Source organism: Giraffa tippelskirchi, chromosome 5 (genome assembly GCF_054371585.1).
Source record: "Giraffa tippelskirchi isolate mGirTip1 chromosome 5, T2T-mGirTip1v1.2.pri, whole genome shotgun sequence".
Taxonomy (NCBI): domain Eukaryota; kingdom Metazoa; phylum Chordata; class Mammalia; order Artiodactyla; family Giraffidae; genus Giraffa; species Giraffa tippelskirchi.
The window spans coordinates 54,363,023-54,380,344 of NC_137279.1; the positions used below are offsets into that span (position 1 = coordinate 54,363,023).

Consider the following 17,322-nt stretch of genomic DNA (forward strand, 5'->3'; position numbering starts at 1 on the left):
TCACTCACTCAAGGGACATGAATTTGAGCAAACTTGGGGAGATGGTGAAGGACAGGGTAGCCTGGCATGCTGCAGTCCATGGGGTCACAAAGAGTGGGACGTGACTTAGCCACTGAACAATAACAACAAATCCTTGTAAGGCACTGACGTCAGGCACTTGTCACAAAATCAGGCCATGTTTGGGACTTTCATGGCTCAGTGGTTGAGAATCCACCTGCTAGTGCAGGGGATATGGGTTTGATCTCTGGTAGGGGAACTAAGATCCCACATGCTGCAGGGGCAACTAAGCCAGGGTGCTGCAGCTACAGAGAATTCCACACGCTGTGATGAAGAGCCTGCATGCTGAAACTAAGACCCAACGCAGCCAAAAATAAATAGATAGATAAGTATTTTTAAAAAGAAATACCAAAGAAAAAGTACCATTGAGAATCACATTTATTCAATATATTCAGTGATATTCAAGAAACCACAAAATTATAGGTGAGTTCATTCATTCACATGTTACATCAGTGAGAATTCTTGTTTAGTTATACCAGAATAGTTCAAAAATTACTTGCATCTAAAAAAAAAAAAAAACAGGTTCATGATTCCTTCCTCCTACTCTTATTCTCAAAATTCCTTTTGCTTTCAAATCCCATTCCCTTCTTTATCATACTTGGAATTTGTACTGTTTGTCCCTGTCAGTTACAATTACTTTTACATGGCTTAACAGAGGCATAATCAAATAAAGAAACAAAGTCTGCAGAATAATTTCCATTTCAAATACAACAAAATTCCATAATGGTGGGGACAAAACCACATGAGCAAAACTCAACAGGACTCAATGGCAATGTAAAACCCAATAAGATGGATCTGTGTGTTAACGTGTTAAGGCACACTGGAACTCTTTTGTTTCCGATTTCTCCTAAAATACACAACAATACATAATAAAATATAAACATTCAGAAGAAAATTGTAGCTTTTCAGTTGATTCTTTCAACTTTCTTTTACTCATCAGTATTAACGTCAGGGACTAAAGAAGTATAATAGCTACCATCAGATTCCAAATAATTTTATGGACAATTTTATTTATTTTAAAAGTCTTCATTACCTAAAATCTATATGCGTTCTTATTCCCAAATCACCTTTAATACTTTCCTTGTATTAACTCAGAACATTCATAACTCCAAAAAGAGGTTCATTTCCAGGATGAAATTACCGGCTGGGTAATAAGGATTTGCCCAGATAGTGGTGCTGCTGTGGTCATAACAGTGTTGATCAATGCCTCTCAGATGCTGAAATCTGAATAAATTATAAGAATCTTTGATTATTTTTTTTCTCTTACCAGTCATAAATAATTCAAACATGCACAAACCAGTCACTTATTAAGGTTAAAATACAGGAAATATAAAGTATGTCCTGCACCAAATGAGCCTGGCAAAGGCCAGAGCCAAGGATCTTTCTCACATAACAAGTCGGGGGCAGATGGGAAGAATCCTTTTGAAAGCAATTGGTCAAAATGCTGAAGAAATGCCTATACCCCACAAGTCAATAATTCCACTTTAGAAATCTAACTTACAGAAAAACAATCTTACAAAGCTCTGCATCCAACAGCGTGTATGCGCTCTGTCACTCAGTCCTGTCCAAGTCTTTGCTACCCCAGGAACTGTAGCCCCCCAGGTTCCTCTGTCCATGAGATTCTCCAGACAAGAATACTGGAGTGGGTTGCCATTTCCTTCTCCAGGGGGTCTTCTCCACCCAGGGACTGAAACCGTATCTCTGTGTCTCCTGCACTGGCAAGTGGATTCTTTACCATTGAGCTACCTGGGAAGCCACAACTGTGTCTACTAGAATTTTACTGGTAACAAAATTGGATTATAGCCCAAGTGTCAAATAGTATAAAGTGGTCTTTACAAAGTGTCATGTCACATTAGGAAGCCATCAAAAACGACCTTTGAATAAGCTGGAGGACCATGAAAGTGCTTATGATACATGGTTTATAATTCCTAGATACATATTTATAAGCTCAGAGTTCATAGATATACATGTATATGTGTGACATATGGTATGTGGACAGGAAATGCTGCCTGCCCTTTCAGTAAACAAAAAGTGTTGCCCCCCACCCCAGTTTCACAAGAATGAAGCCATCAGTCCTTGCAGCTGCCCAAGGAAGGTGTGCCCTGAAGGCAATTCAGGATGTAGAAAAACAGCATTCTGTGCTTTACACGCTGGCCCCAGATAGTTAAGATGCATATCTGAGGAACCATTTCAATGAACTCAGATTCCTGCATCTTCTCAAACATAGAAAAGTACTAAAATCATTAACTTGAGATTTTCATTCTTTGTGATTAGCATTAATCCTTGGATGTTCTACTCCATGTGTCTGGCTCCTCCCGTACCTCTTTGGAGCAGTTCCTCAGAGCTACCTGAGAGGCTGTCTCCTAGGTTACAGTCCTCAGTAAGATCCTCCAATAAGACTTCACTCACAACTTTTGGGCTGTGCGTTTTTCTTTAGTCAACAGATACATATTTGTATATATAAATTATATACAATAAATACTTGCATTATATATGACATATATGAGTCTATCATACGGATCATGACATATCATATAGATCATGGCTACCTTAAACAAACAAATAAAAAACAACCAAAATAAAATTTACAAACAGTAACAATGGGCGATTTTTTCTTCCTCATTTCTGGTGTCTTCAACATTTGCTGTGATGATCATGAATTGCATTTATAATGGAACAGATAAACTTCTATATAATTGTATTTTAAAAGGACCAAAAACACCAACTTAAGTAACCCTTGTGCAAGTAGTAATAGCTAGTTTTTTAATGGCTTTAATCAACCTATTGGAAAAAGGAGACCCTCCAGAATCAGAAACGATAGTAGGCTCACCATCAAAGTAAAGGGGCAAGGTTATTGTTTTTAAAGCCCAAGAGAAATGCCCACCAGAGAGGAAGCCCTTGGTACCATTGAGGGTCAGGCAGTAGGGATGACTAGATACCATGTTCCCCAGGTGGGACTCTGAGGGGCTGACACTTGACCGTCATGAAGTGGAAGCATGTTCAGAGCAAAGAAGCAAGAGACAGCCATCAGGAAGCACTCGGGGTCTGTGCAGGGGAGTGGTGATGAAAAAGCCAAAAGGGAACTTAGGACCAAAGGTCAAACAGCATCTGTGTCATGCTGACAATCTGGGCTCTCCACACTGCCTCTCTGCACCTGTGACCTCCGCCCCACTTAAATCACATGCTGTCACACCTGCCTGATCTTCCCTATCTTTCCCGCTTCCAGTCTGTCCCACACACAGCTCTCAGAAAGACCTTCCAAAAGCACCGTTTTTTAACATATTATTTATTTGGCTGTCGAGTCTTAGTTGCAGCAGGCAGGATCTTTCACTGTGGCTCACAGATTTTCAGTTCTGCTCTGCAGAATGTGGGATCTTAGTTCCCTGACCAGGGATAGAACTCGAGTCCCCTGCATTGCATGGCAGATGTTTAACCACTGGACCACCAGGGAATTCCCTTGAGAACCTTTAACAGGCTTCAGGTGTCCTTTTAGTTGACCTGAGTCTTTGTTTATTGCCCTTTGAAACGCTGATTATCACATCTACCTCATGGAGACCCTACAAGAACTGGAAAAAGTAACATGTTATCTTAGGCTCTTTAACACAAGGCCTCCTGGGAGGGGAGACAACTGGAAACAGCTGGGTGTGAGCAAAACACAGGTGTTCCTTGCTTCCAACCACTGCAACACAAAAGGATCTGATTTTGAGGGGATTTGAGACTAAGCAATATAGTGGAGTATCCATCAGAGAGCAGATAGAATGGAAACCACAATTACAGAAAACTAACCAAAGTGACCATTTGGATCACAGGCTTGTCTAACTCAATGAAACTATGAGCCATGCCATGTAGGGCCACCCAAGTTGGACAGGTCATGGTGGAGAGTTCTAACAAAACACGGTCCACTGGAGAAGGGAATGCAAGCCACTTCAGTATTCTTGTCTTGAGAACCCCATGAAAGAGAACAGTATGAAAAGGCAAAAAGATATGACACAAAGATGAGCTCGCCGGGTCGGTAGGTACCCATATGCTACTGAAGATCAGTGGAGAAATAATTCCAGAAAGAATGAAGAGATGGAGCCAAAGCAAAAACAATGCCCAGTTGTGGATGTGACTGATGATGGAAGTAAAGTCTTGTGCTGTAAAGAACAATATTGCATAGGAACCTGGAATGTTAGGTCCATGAATCAAGGTAAACTGGAAGTGGTCAAACAGGAGATGGCAAGAGTGAACATCGACATTTTAGGAATCAGTGAACTAAAATGGACCGGAAAGGGCGAATTTAACTCAGACAACCATTATATCTAATACTGTGGGCAAGAAGAAATGGAGTAGCCCTGACAGTCAACAAAAGAGTATGAAATCCAGTACTTGGGTGCAATCTCAAAAATGGAAGAATGATCTTGGTTCATTTCCAAGCAAACCATTCAATATCACAGTAATCCAAGTCTATACCCCACCCACTAATGCCGAAGAAACTGAAGTTGAACGGTTCTATGATGACCTACAAGACCTCCTAGAACTAACACCAAAAAAAGATGACCTTTTCATCACAGGGGACTGGAAAGGAAAAGTAGAAAGTCAAGAGATACCTGGAGTAACAGGCAAGTTTGGCCTTGGAGTACAAAATGAAGCAGGGCAAAAGCTAACAGGGTTTTGCCAAGAGAACACACTAGTCATAGCAAACACCCTCTTCCAACAACACAAGAGAAGACTCTACACATGGACATCACCAGATGGTCAATACCAAAAACAGATTGATTATATTCTTTGCAACCAAAGATGGAGAAGCTCTATAGAGTCAGTAAAAACAAGACCAGGAGCTGACTGTGGCTCAGACCATGAACTCCTTATTGCCAAATTCAGACCTAAATTGAAGAAAGTGGAGAAAACCACTAGACCATTCAAGTATGACCTAAATCAAATCCTTTACAATTATACAGTGGAAGTGACAAATAGGTTCAAGGGATTAGATCTTATAGATAGAATGTCTGAAGAACTATGGACAGAGGTTCGTAACATTGTATAGAAGCAGTGATCAAAACCATCCCCAAGAAGAAATGCAAAAAAGACAAAATGGTTGTCTGAGGAGGCCTTACAAATAGCTGAGAAAAGAAGAGAAGCAAAAGCGAAGGAGAAAAGGAAAGATATATCCATCTGAAGGCAGAGTTCCAAAGAATAGAAAGGAGATATAAGAAAGCCTTCCTCAGTGACCAATGCAAAGAAATAGAGGAAAACAATAGAATGGGAAAGACTAGAGATTTCTTCAAGAAAATTAGAGATACCAAGGGAACATTTCATGGAAAGATGGGCACAATAAAGGAGAGAAACAGTATGGGCCTAACAGAAGCAGAAGATGCTAAGAAGTGTGCTATGCTTAGTCGCTCAGTCATGTTCGAAACTCTTTGCGACCCCAGGCACTGTAGCCCACCAAGTTCCTCTATCCATGGGATTCTCCAAGCAAGAATACTGGAATAAGTTGCCATTTCCTCCTCCAGGGGATCTTCCCAATCCAGGGATTGAACCCAGGTCTTCCATATTGCAGGCGGACTCTTTACCATCTGAGCCACTAGGGAAGTCAAATATTAAGAAGAGGTGGCAAGAATGCACAGAAGAACTATACAAAAAGATCTTCATGACCCAGATAAACACGATGGTGTGATCACTTACCTAGAGCCAGACATCCTGCAGTGTGAAGTCAACTGGGCCTTAGGAAGCATCATTAAGAACAAAGCTAGTGGAGGTGATGGAATTCTAGCTGAGCTATTACAAATCCTAAAAGATAATGCTGTAAAAGTGCTGCACTCAATATGCTAGCAAATTAGGAAAACTCAGCAGTGGCCACAGGACTGGAAAAGGTCAGTTTTCATTTCAATCCCAAAGAAAGGCAATGCCAAAGAACGTTCAAACTACCGCACAATTGCACTCATCTCACACACTAGCAAAGTAATGCTCAAAATTCTCCAAGCTAGGCTTCAACAGTACGAGAACTTCCACATGTTCAAGCTGAATTTAGAAAAGGCAGAGGAACCAGAGATCAAATTGCTAACATCCACTGGATCATAGAACAAGCAAGAGAATTCTAGAAAAACATCTACTTCTCCTTTATCGACTATGCCAAAGCCTTTGACTGTGTGGATCACAACAAACTATGGAAAATTCTTCAAGAGATGGGAATACCAGACCACCTTATTTGCCTCCTGAGAAATCTGTATGCAGGTCAAGAAGCAACAGTTAGAACCGGACAGGGAACAATGGACTGGTTCCAAATTGGGAAAGGAGTACATCAGGCTGTGTATTTTCATCCTGCTTATTTAACTTATATGCAGAGTACATCATGCAAAATGCTGGACTGGATGAAGCCCAAGCTGGAATCAAGATTTCAGGGAGAAATATCAATAACCTCAGCTATGCAGATGACACCACCTTTAAGGCAGAAAGTGAACAGGAACTAAAGATCCTCTTGATGAAAGTGAAAGAGGAGAGTCAAAAAGCTGGCTTAAAACTTAACATTCACAAAACTAAGATCATGACATCTGGTCCCATCACTTCATGGCAAATAGATAGGGAAACAATGAAAACAGTGACAGACTTTATTTTGGGGGGCTCCAAAATCACTGCAGACGGTGACTGCAACCATGAAATTAAAAATGCCTACTCCTTGGAAGAAAAGCTATGACAAACCTAGATGGCATATTAAAAAGCAGAGACACTCCTTTGCCGAAAAGGTCCGTCTAGTCAAAGCTATAGTTCTTCCCGTAGTCACGTATGGATGTGAGAGTTGGACCAAAAAGAAAGCTGAGTGCTGAAGATTTGATGCTTTTGAACTCTGGTGTTGGAGAAGATTCTTTTTTTTTTTGCTTTTTTTTTTTTTTTAAATAAATTTATTTATTTTAGTTGGGGGCTAATTACTTTACAATATTGTAGTAGTTTTTGCCATACATCGACATGAATCAGCCATGAGTTTACATGTGTTCCCCTTCCTGGACCCCCCTCCCACCTCCCTCCCCATCCCATGGAGAAGACTCTTGAGAGTCCCTTGGACAGCAAGGAGATCCAACCAGTCCATCCTAAAGGAAATCAGTCCTGAATATTCATTGGAAGGACTGATACTGAAGCTGAAGTTTCAACACTTTGGCCACCTGATGCAAAGAACTGACTCATTTGAAAAGACCCTGATGTTGGGAAAGACTGAAGGCAGGAGGAGAAGGGGACAACAGAGGATGAGATGGTTGGATGGCATCACTGACTCAATGGAAATGAGTCTGAGCAATGTCCAGGTGTTTGTGATGGACAGGGAAGCCTGGCGTGCTGCAGTCCATGGGGCTGTGAAGAGTTGGACATGACTGAGTGACTGAACTAAACTGAATACAGTGGACCCCTATTTGCTAAGGTACCTCTGAGACCACTGGTTTTGTCAAATGCAAACAACATGTGAAAGATGTTGGCTCAGGCATCAATCTGAGTCCAGCCAATGGCGGCCTGACCAGCAGGGACACAGAATCAGGTCAAGTTAGATGACTCAGGCTTGAGTCCACTTTCCCCAGATGCTTTTAGAAATGGTAAGAACTTGGGAATTTCACAAGCTTTTCTGTAGTCTTTACTATACTTGATCAAATCCAAGATACGTCAATCCTAGGATAACACCATTATTTTGTACACATTAAGGTTTTTCTAAAACACATCTTGAGAGACTTCCCTGGCTGTCCAGTGGCTACGACTCCAAGCTCCCAATGCAGGGGGCCTGGGTTCGCTCCCTGGTTAGGGAATGAGACCCCATATACCGTAACTAAGAGTTTCCATGCTGCAACAAAGATCGAAGATCCCTCATGCCACAACTAGGACCCAGCACAATCAGTTAAACAAACTTTCTTTAATTAAAAAATAAAAGACTTCAAAATCTAAGAAAATCTCAGAGGTTTTAAAATGTGGGGAAAATAAGCATTGTAGAACTGAAGAAATATGTAACATGTATGTATAATGTCATATGAAAGATGCAATATGGTTATGTGCATGCCTGACCATCACCAGTAGAAGTTTCTTTTTTGTCCACCCTCTCTCATCTTTACACCCACTTTGGCATCTGACGCTGGGTCTTACATGGAGAAGTTGTTGCAGTGATGACAAGAAAGGTCATAGCTCTTATTTATGGACCACTTTTCAGGCAATGCTGCAACTTCATATGAATTAACTCTCAAAATAACCTTTATTGGTTGTTTTCGCAAGTACTATTATTATTCCCACTTTGCAGATAAGGGCACTGTGGCTAAGAGCCATTAAACAACTCAACCAAGTTGGGAAAGGGGGCTGCTAGGATTACACATCCAAGTCTACTTAAGGCTCAGTCTAGATGGTCTAAACCACTGTGCCATGGGTCCTGAAGGACAGGCAGGCCAGAAGGTGAGAAAGCCAGGCCAGAATTAGAAAGATATTCAAGAGTTTTGGAGATAAATTGATTTTAAAATCAGGGTTCTGGATATTGTGAGGAGAGTTACTTATAAACTTCAATTTGAGGTCTTCTGACTGACTTCCCCCATTCCTATAATTTAGGGGGTAGGCATTTCACTCCAGGAGTCTGAATTTTATTTGACCGATGAACTCAAGGTGAGAACAGTATTTTATTCCTCGAGATTCAGAATCCAGGCACCCTACTCCGTTGCACTGATTTTTTCAAACTTTAAATGTATTTTTAAACTACATTTGATAAAAAGCATTTGATTTAACATATTTCCCCCAAGTTGACTTTGAATAGTCTATGTATCTCCCCTTCACTTTTCTATTAGAGATAGAAAAAGCAAATATAGAACTCTGGAAAATCATTCACTTACTTATTCCTTCATGATATTCTCTAACAAACCAGGACCCAAACCTATCTTTCTGCTGGGGCTCCTGCATCCACATTGTATAACTGGCTGGGGAAGTGGGAAGGAGGAGGAACACTGATTGCTGAAGGGAATAAAAATAAAGGTCAGGCACTCCCTGGTGGCCCGGAGGCTAAGACTCCACACTCCCAGTGCAGGGGGCCGGGGTTCAATCTCTGGTCAGGGAACCAGATCCCACATGCCGCAACTAAAGATCCTGCAGGCTGCAACAAAGATCAAAGATCCTGCGTGCTGCAACTAAGATCTGGTACAGCCAAATAAATAAATAAATATTTTTTAAAACAAAACTTGTTCAAAACAAATAAATAAAGGGCATTTTCCAGCTCCAAAGATAAGAACAGAAACTGTTCATTCTCCCAGGAGTTACAGCAGCAGAACAGAAAAACATCTCCATACAAGAAAATGTGGCTCTGGGTTCAAGGCTCTGCACTCTAGAAACAAAGACTGTCCCTTACCTGGTGGTTCTGTCACTGCACCATCTGGTACACAGGGTCACCAACTTTGAAGCTTCCAATTTTTTCCACTGAATAATAGATTCCAAACAGTGGAGACGACTTATAAATTGACTGCTCAGAAGGATCACACAGGCGGTAACTGAAAGAAGCAAAAATTCACCCTCAGGCACAAGAAGGGAATAATCTAGGTGCTCTCAATGGAATTCAGCTTTCATGCTCAGCTTCTCTATAAATAACTAGCAAACCTTTTCTAAAATGTGGACAGAGAAGTCTGGGTAAGTAGTCAAACTGGAAATAAACTGGTTTTTCTAGAATATCCTGAGAATCTAAACAACTTTTCTACGGCTTCAGTTTGAAGTCCCAATGAAAAACTTGTACATGTCACTTAAAATACTTTGTTCACATGCGTACCTTCAGCTTCATAAACATGGGAAATAAGTGCTCATACAATATCACAATGGACCTCCCCTGAACGCCAGGCTTTCTGCCCCTCCACGGTTATAACTCCAAACCTGGGGTCTTTGATAAACAAAACTGAAGACAGACGTGCTGTTGGCAGGATTGGACTGTTACTGAGGTTAATTTTTTTAAAGGCTTGTCTAAATAAAAAATAATCACTGCACTGGGTCTTAAAAATAAAAAACAAAATAGAATTGCAAATCTGAAGGCTTTAAGAAGTAATCTCCTCTGGAACTTAAACCCATTAGAAACAACAAGAAACAGAGGAAAGGGAAACAGAATACAACTTCCAGAAAAAGTTAACTTAAGTTTAAAAATACATTCTGTATTGAGAACGAAAGTCAGCCAAAATTCTATAAGTAACAAAACACCCTAATACAAAAGAAGCTCTTGACTAAACAAACTCAGACAACTCATTTCATTCCCCCTTTCAACTATTTCATTATACAATTCAATTATTCTCATCCTCCTGATACTGATTCTAATAAATAAATGAGAGTTGCAAACAAGGTCTTAATTTGGAAATAGATGTGTAAAGGTTATTAAAAATCGAAGTCAGAGAGATGAAAATTTCAAAATGTGGAATCATACAATCGAAAATTTGTCCAAAACTCTACAAGAGTCATCTAGAAAAAAAAAAAAAAAAACAGAAAGGAGGCAACAAATACTCACTGACATTAATAACAGACACAAAGAACCAGAAGGCACAAAGGTGCTCAGACAGAGCACCTATAGCCACAAGTGGTTCGAGGCTGGGGATAATATAAAAATACACCAGACACATAGACGTTCTACCTCTTCAGGGTTTCGAGTGGCTCCTTCCTGTCAATCACCCCAGTATCTGGGTCCACCGTGGTCATAATGCACCTGTCACACAGTAACAAAGGGTCAAGGGACAGTTAAGAACCGGAGACCCTGCCACGCCCCAGAGGTCCAGTCTTGCAAGAATCCTTACCTGGGGCAAGCCAAAATCCTTTTCATTTCTACATTGCCAATGAGAAGTTCATCCCAAGTGTCCTAGGAGAAAAGGAGAAGATATCTTTTAAATTAAGGCTCCATCCACCCTTATTCTGGTTTATTCTTCAGCTGCTCCTATGAAGCTAGCAGAAGAACAGAGTACAAGAGGATGCCACTAAGTACCCCAGAAAGGACTCAAAGGAAGGAGGGTTTGGGATGCACAGTTGTTTTTTTTTTTTTTTTTTTGGATGCATCACACAGCACATAAAATCTTAGTTCCCCAACCAGGGATCAAGCCCTCGCCCCCTGCACTGGAAGCATGGGGTGTTAACCACTGGACCAACAAAGAAGTTCTAGGACACAGTTCTTGACTGGGCCTCAGAAGCCTTCCTCTGTCAGCACAACAAAATACATCTTCTCCAGGGGCCAGTTTGCCATGAGAACCATCAAGCAACTCCAGGTCAAGTTGATGATATATAATGAGAAGTGGAAAGCTTGCAAGACTGCCCACTCTTTCCTTTTGCTAAGCTGCAATGGAAGCCAAGTTACAATCTGACAGTTCTTTGATGAGTGGGACATGGCCCAAGAGAAGTCAGTTCTAAGATGCACCCATTCAGCACCACCCCTGGTCCTGACCGGCCATAGCCAACCGCCCTGCCTTGTCTTTCCAACCTTAAACCATGGAAGGTCCAGCCAATGTCTGCCTTGGGATTTCCTTCAAACCTCATGACTAGGGGAGGAATTAATATGGTCCTATTTTTACACAAATATACAGAGGCAGAGAAAGTTTACAAAATATTTTCAGGGTCACAGCAGCTAGGTTTGAAAACTTTTCTGATTCTGAAGCAGGGCTTTTAACCACCCAACTTTTAACTATTCCCATCTCTATACCAGCTGGTATAGGTCTGTCTAGTCAAAGCTATGGTTTTTCCCGTAGTCATGTATGGATGTGAGAGTTGAACTATAAAGAAAGCTGAATGCCAAAGAATTGGTGCTTTTGAACTGTGGTGTTGGAGAAGACTCTTGAGAGTCGCTTGGACAGCAAGGAGATCCAACCCATCCATCCTAAAGGAAATCAGTCCTGAATATTCATTGGAAGGACTGATGCTGAAGTTGAAACTCTAATACTTTGGCCACCTGATGCAAAGAACTGACTCACTGGAAAAGACCCTGATGCTGGGAAAGATTGAAGGCCAGAGAAGAAGGGGACGACAGAGGATGAGATGGTTGGATGGCATCACTGACTCAATGGACATGAGTTTGAGTAAACTCTGGGAGTTGGTGATGGACAGGGAAGCCTAGGGTGCTGCAGTCCATGGAGTGGCAAAGAGTTGAACACAACTGAGCGACCGAAATGAACTCAAGAGTCACACTGAGTGGAATGATTATCACAGGAGTCAGCTTGTGTTTCTTTTTTCCTTTTGCATGCGTCTTTTTTTTGGCCATTCATATTTGGAGTTGGTGATGGACAGGGAAGCCTGGTGTGCTGCAGTCCACGGGGTCGCAAAGAGTCAGACACAACTGAGCGACTGAACTGAACTGATACCACCTGGAGTAGAAAATGGTTAGCCACTCTAGTATTCCTGCGTGGAGAATTTTCCATGCACAGAGGAGCCTGGTGGACTACAGATCATAGGATTGCAGAATCAGACACGACTGGGCACACACACACATTATATACCTATCTATCTGTACACACATACACAAGTATATATACATACATATAAACACATAAATATGGAGATTGTATTAATTACAGTATATATACATATATGAAAGTGAAAGTCTCTCAGTCGTGTCTGACTCTTTGCAACCCCATGGACTATACACAGTCCATGGAATTCTCCAGGCCAGAATACTGGAGTGGGTAGACTTTCTCTTCTTCAGGGGATCTTCCCAACCCAGGGATCGAATCCAGGTTTCCCGAATTGCAGGCAGATTCTTTACCAGCTCAGCCACAAGGTAAGCCCATAAACAAATATATATATATATACACACACACACACATGCATATAGCATTCACATATGTGTGCGCGCACACACACACACACATATATTATGAAGAAAATATGTTACAGGCCTCTCTTACTAACAGGAAAGCCATCTGTAAAGCCTGAATTTCACAAGCCAATCCTTTGTCAAGGAACCAAAGGGGACATGGGAGGCATCAGGGGATAGGACCTCACTCTAGGCTCCATACACCATTAGTATCTATAACTAGATATGTTAGGGGAAGCACACTGACTGAAACCGCCCACACTGGCCAAGCATCATTAGTAATCATTTGCATGAGTTGTTTTACGACAGGAGGTCCTGTTAAGGAACACAGAACTAATAAGCCACCACCAACCAGAAGAGTTCAGGAAAAGTCAAAAGGAGACACCACATGTCCGACCATCTCCCAGAATCCTTCTCACTGGCATCCATCTTGGCTGAACAAGGCGTGCACCACCAGGAAGGACTCTGAGTCAGAATGATTGGCTAAAGACAACCCGGAAACTAATCCTATCACCATAAAACTCGAGACTGTGAGCCATGTGCAATCTGCCTTGAAAATCTGTTTCCTGATCTCAACCCAAGTGAGCTTTTGGAGACCATGAATCTGAGGATTTGGTGAGAAATCCAGCTTCCAAGTGAGGCAGTGGGGCATCCAATCCTCTCAGCTGGTAGCTCACTGCCCTGGAGACGGAGAAGAGACCAGTCCATTCCTGCAGGAGGCAGGGCAGAGGGGGGAATGGGGCCTCGCAGGTAACGTCTCCCCTCCCCTGCTGATGACCAGGCTGTGATCATGCTAGGACCTCTTTCAGGGAACACTAGACCACCCCTCCCCCACCCCAGGCCTACTGGGGAGACTTAGCAAATGCACAAAAGGAAGTCCAGTGCCTAACTGCATCTTCCCAACTCAGAAATCTCTGCGGGATATGACTGAGGTAAGGGGGTTTCTGTGGATGCCTTGGGTTCCCAACTGTCATTTATGAAACTCTGTGATGTAAGAAATGAAGTGTTTCCTACTTTATCAATGAACAAGGATGTCACAGCCATCAGCCCTCCAAAGGTGAATTCCTGAGCCCAGAGGACGCCCAGGAAAAACAATACCTGCTATCAAGCTGCCATCAGCCACTCCCCACGGTCAGCACTAAGGAGCTGGGAAGGGGGTTGGGGAGGAGAGGGAGAGGGGGTTGGGATGGGAGACTGGGAGGTGAAAAACCCAGGATACCAGCCCCAGAGAGCTGAGATGCATATGAAAGGAACGATTTCAGTGAGCCCAGAATGTTGCATCTTCCCACATGAAGAAAAGGGTTAAACTCCTTAACTTGAGATATCTGTGTGTGTGTGTGTATGTGTTAGTCGCTCAGTCGTGTCCAACTCTTTGCGACCTCATGGACTGTAGCCCACCAAGCCCCTCTGTCCATGGGATTTTCCAGGCAAGAATACTGGAGTGGGTTGCCATTTCCTCCTGCAGGGGATCTTCCCAACCCAGGGATCGAACCCACGTCACTTATGTCCCCTGCACTGGCAGGTGGGTTCTTTACTGCTAGGGCCACCTGAGATACTTGGTCTTCCCTAATTAACAATAATTTTTCGATGTTCAGACTACCTGACATTTATCGAAAACTTCTATACAACCTGAACACCCCCCCTCCAACGCTCCCCACCCCCGTCTCCTAGGAGTTCCCTCAGGGTCACTTGAGATGCTGTCTCTGGGGTCTGAAGTCCTAAAATTTCCCACCGAATAAAATATAATTCTCAGCTTCTATGTTGTGACTATTTTTTAAGTCAACAGTGGAAATAAACTCTGAATTTCAAACAACTAATTGAGGGATGAACTATGTCATAATTCTTGTAAAAGGCAAGGCCACATCATATAAAATCCTTTGTTGCTGTCGTTCAGTCGCTAAGTCAAGTCATGTAAAATGGAATCTCTATATTCTAGCCAGGATTTTTGACGAGCAATGTTCAAATGCAACACTGCAAGACGGTCATAGCGCCTGGCTCGCCTCTTGAAGAACCGTGACCTCCCAGGGGGTGTGACCAGTAATACATCTCCTGTATCGGGAAGTGATGAGTCTCCTGGCGCCCGGGCCTGGAAGGAGCTAACAAGACTAGACGCACTTCGCCACACGAGGGCGCTGCGGCCACAGGAATGCAAGCCCATCAGGCAGCAATGCCATCTCTCCGCTCAGCTTCCTTAGTACCCCTGTTTCATTTCTTCTTACAAGTGCTGATGAATTTCATATATCAAAGCCACATATCTGTGTAAAGCCGACCTCGTGACTATCATATAAAGCGAGAAGCCTGAAAAGTTCAGTTAGATTTCGTAGTTTACAAGACATTTAATCTGCTCCTAACCCGCTTTCCAGGTGACTCAGTGATAAAGAGACATAGGAGACAGGAGTTCGATCCCTGGGTGGGGAAGATCCCCTGGAGAAGGAAATGGCAACTCACTCTAGTCTTCATGCCTGGGGAAATCCCATGGACAGAGGAGCCCAGCGGGCTACAGTCCATGGGGTCGCAAAGAATTGGACACGACTGAGTGACTACACAGCAACAAGAGGAGCTGAAGCTCTCTAGGCTCTAGCTTCACAGACTTCTGCCCCTCTTTCTCAGCCCCTGAGAGTCTCTGTGGCAAATATTTCAAGATACCAAGATGCAATCAAAAAAGCAAAGGTATAGGGAGATCTCCTTAAGTAAAGGCAGTAACACCATCGACAACTTCTTGAGGAACATGAATGTCTGACTGCTCCCTTCATCCAGAACTCCTGTCTGCCATGTGCTCATCGTGTTGGCTTTTCTAAATCAGGACTAATTTCCCTGAGGTCCTTCGAGGTTCCCCATCAAAGTGGGGAGGTCATAAAAGCTCCCTGGAGGAGAACAGAGACCCCTATTTGAAAGGCATGCCATAAAGTGATGAGGGGAGCCCCTGTAGTCAACCATATGCATACGATACCAAGAGTGAACCCTAAGGCCAGCTATGGACTTTGGGTGATTATGATGTCAGTATAGATTCATTCTTGGTTAAAAAATGCCAAGTGAGTGATGCTGATACCAGGGAAGGCTACATATGGGGGCTAGTAGTAGACGGGAAATGGTCACTGAGATAAGAAGCATTGGTCAATTTTATTATTTTGTTTAAATATTTATTTGTTTATTTATTTATTTGGCTTGTAGAGTCCCAGCTGCAGCACTCAAGATCTTCTTTCTATCATGGGAGATCTTTCGTTGCAGTTCACAGACGCTCTAGTTGTGGCACATGGGCTCAGTTGTTCCAGGGCATATAAAGATCTTAGTTCCCCAACCAGGGATCCAACCCGTGTCCCCTGCATTGCAAGGCAGATTCCTAACCACTGGACCACCAGGGAAGTCCAAACTTTATTATTTTTTAAACTTCATTGCTCTACATTCCCAGAATTCAAGCATACCACATTGGCCAAAAGGAAACCGCTTTAAAAAAATCTGCTTAATATTCTGAATTACATGGAAAAAGTACAAAGTGCTTTGGGTCACAAAGCGTAAATGTTGCACAATGCATCCTCCTATTGCTCTATGATTTTGCAATAAACAACAGCCTGAACTTTTGCACTATGCTTATTATTAGTTGGTCTATGAAATATTTAGGTGCATTATCATTTACATTAATATTTACATTAATATTAATGTAATACATTAATATTTACAGAGTCTTGCTAACTGGAAGGGTTATAGATGGTGCCAGGTAGACAGGTTACTGCATCAGACCCTTAACTCTTGGGCTTCATAACTTAAAGGAGAATAAATCAGCCACATTAGCATCATTTTATAGTAAAGATTTTTTTTAATATGCATTTCCAAAGGACTCTTCTATTCAAATAAGAATAGTCTACCTTACATACTACTTCTGTAAGCCCACCACAATGCAGGAAAAAAAACAACAAATAGACTTGGGAGTACAAGGTCACTTAACATTTTTTAAATTGAAAAAATAAGGCTCCACCCATTCAAACTGCCTAAGCAAATATAATTAGGCTTACATCAGCCTTAGGTTCAGTTTGACAAGTTAGAGGTGAGCCAAAAATTCTTAGTTGGCAAGTTACAGGAAAGCAAAAATTCTTTAGCCAGGAATGGGAGTATCTTTTCTTCTTCTTCCTCTGGTTCAAGATCTTAAACTAAAATTAATATCTTTAGTGGAGACAAATCAAGAAAAATTGTATTCTCTAAAAGAAAGTGTCTCAGCAAAGAATGGGCCAGCTTAGCAGGAGTCTTGTACAAGAATTTTTGCTTCATGGACTAATTTCTGATCAGTCTTCAGCATTATTAATACCGAGTCTCATTTCATTCTGTGTTTAACAAGTATCTAATGACTCTGAACTTCTGCACCCTCTAGTCATCAGCACAGAAAAACAGAACAGGGCAGAAATAGGTAGGTTTACTGGGAATGTCTCTGGAGAGACTTGAGCCTCAAGCTCTGGACCCTTTTGAGACCCTGCACTTAATCTTGGTTTTGTTCTTTTCTTCTCTTAAAGAGCCCCCTCAAATTG

General features: G+C 42.1%; 1 protein-coding gene across 1 annotated transcript in view; it reads right to left on the minus strand.

Moving 5' to 3' along the window:
• Nucleotides 1–419: 419 nt before the first annotated feature.
• Nucleotides 420–17,322, minus strand: part of MTARC2 (mitochondrial amidoxime reducing component 2) — a 38,572-nt gene continuing 21,669 nt past the window's right edge. The window contains exons 5-8 of the mRNA XM_081495412.1: nt 10,806–10,867; nt 10,646–10,717; nt 9,392–9,530; nt 420–1,281 (exon numbers count right to left, since the gene is read on the minus strand). Coding sequence (XP_081351538.1) covers nt 9,404–9,530; nt 10,646–10,717; nt 10,806–10,867 — 261 coding nt within the window. The 3' untranslated portion in view covers nt 420–1,281; nt 9,392–9,403. The remainder of the gene's footprint in view (nt 1,282–9,391; nt 9,531–10,645; nt 10,718–10,805; nt 10,868–17,322) is intronic.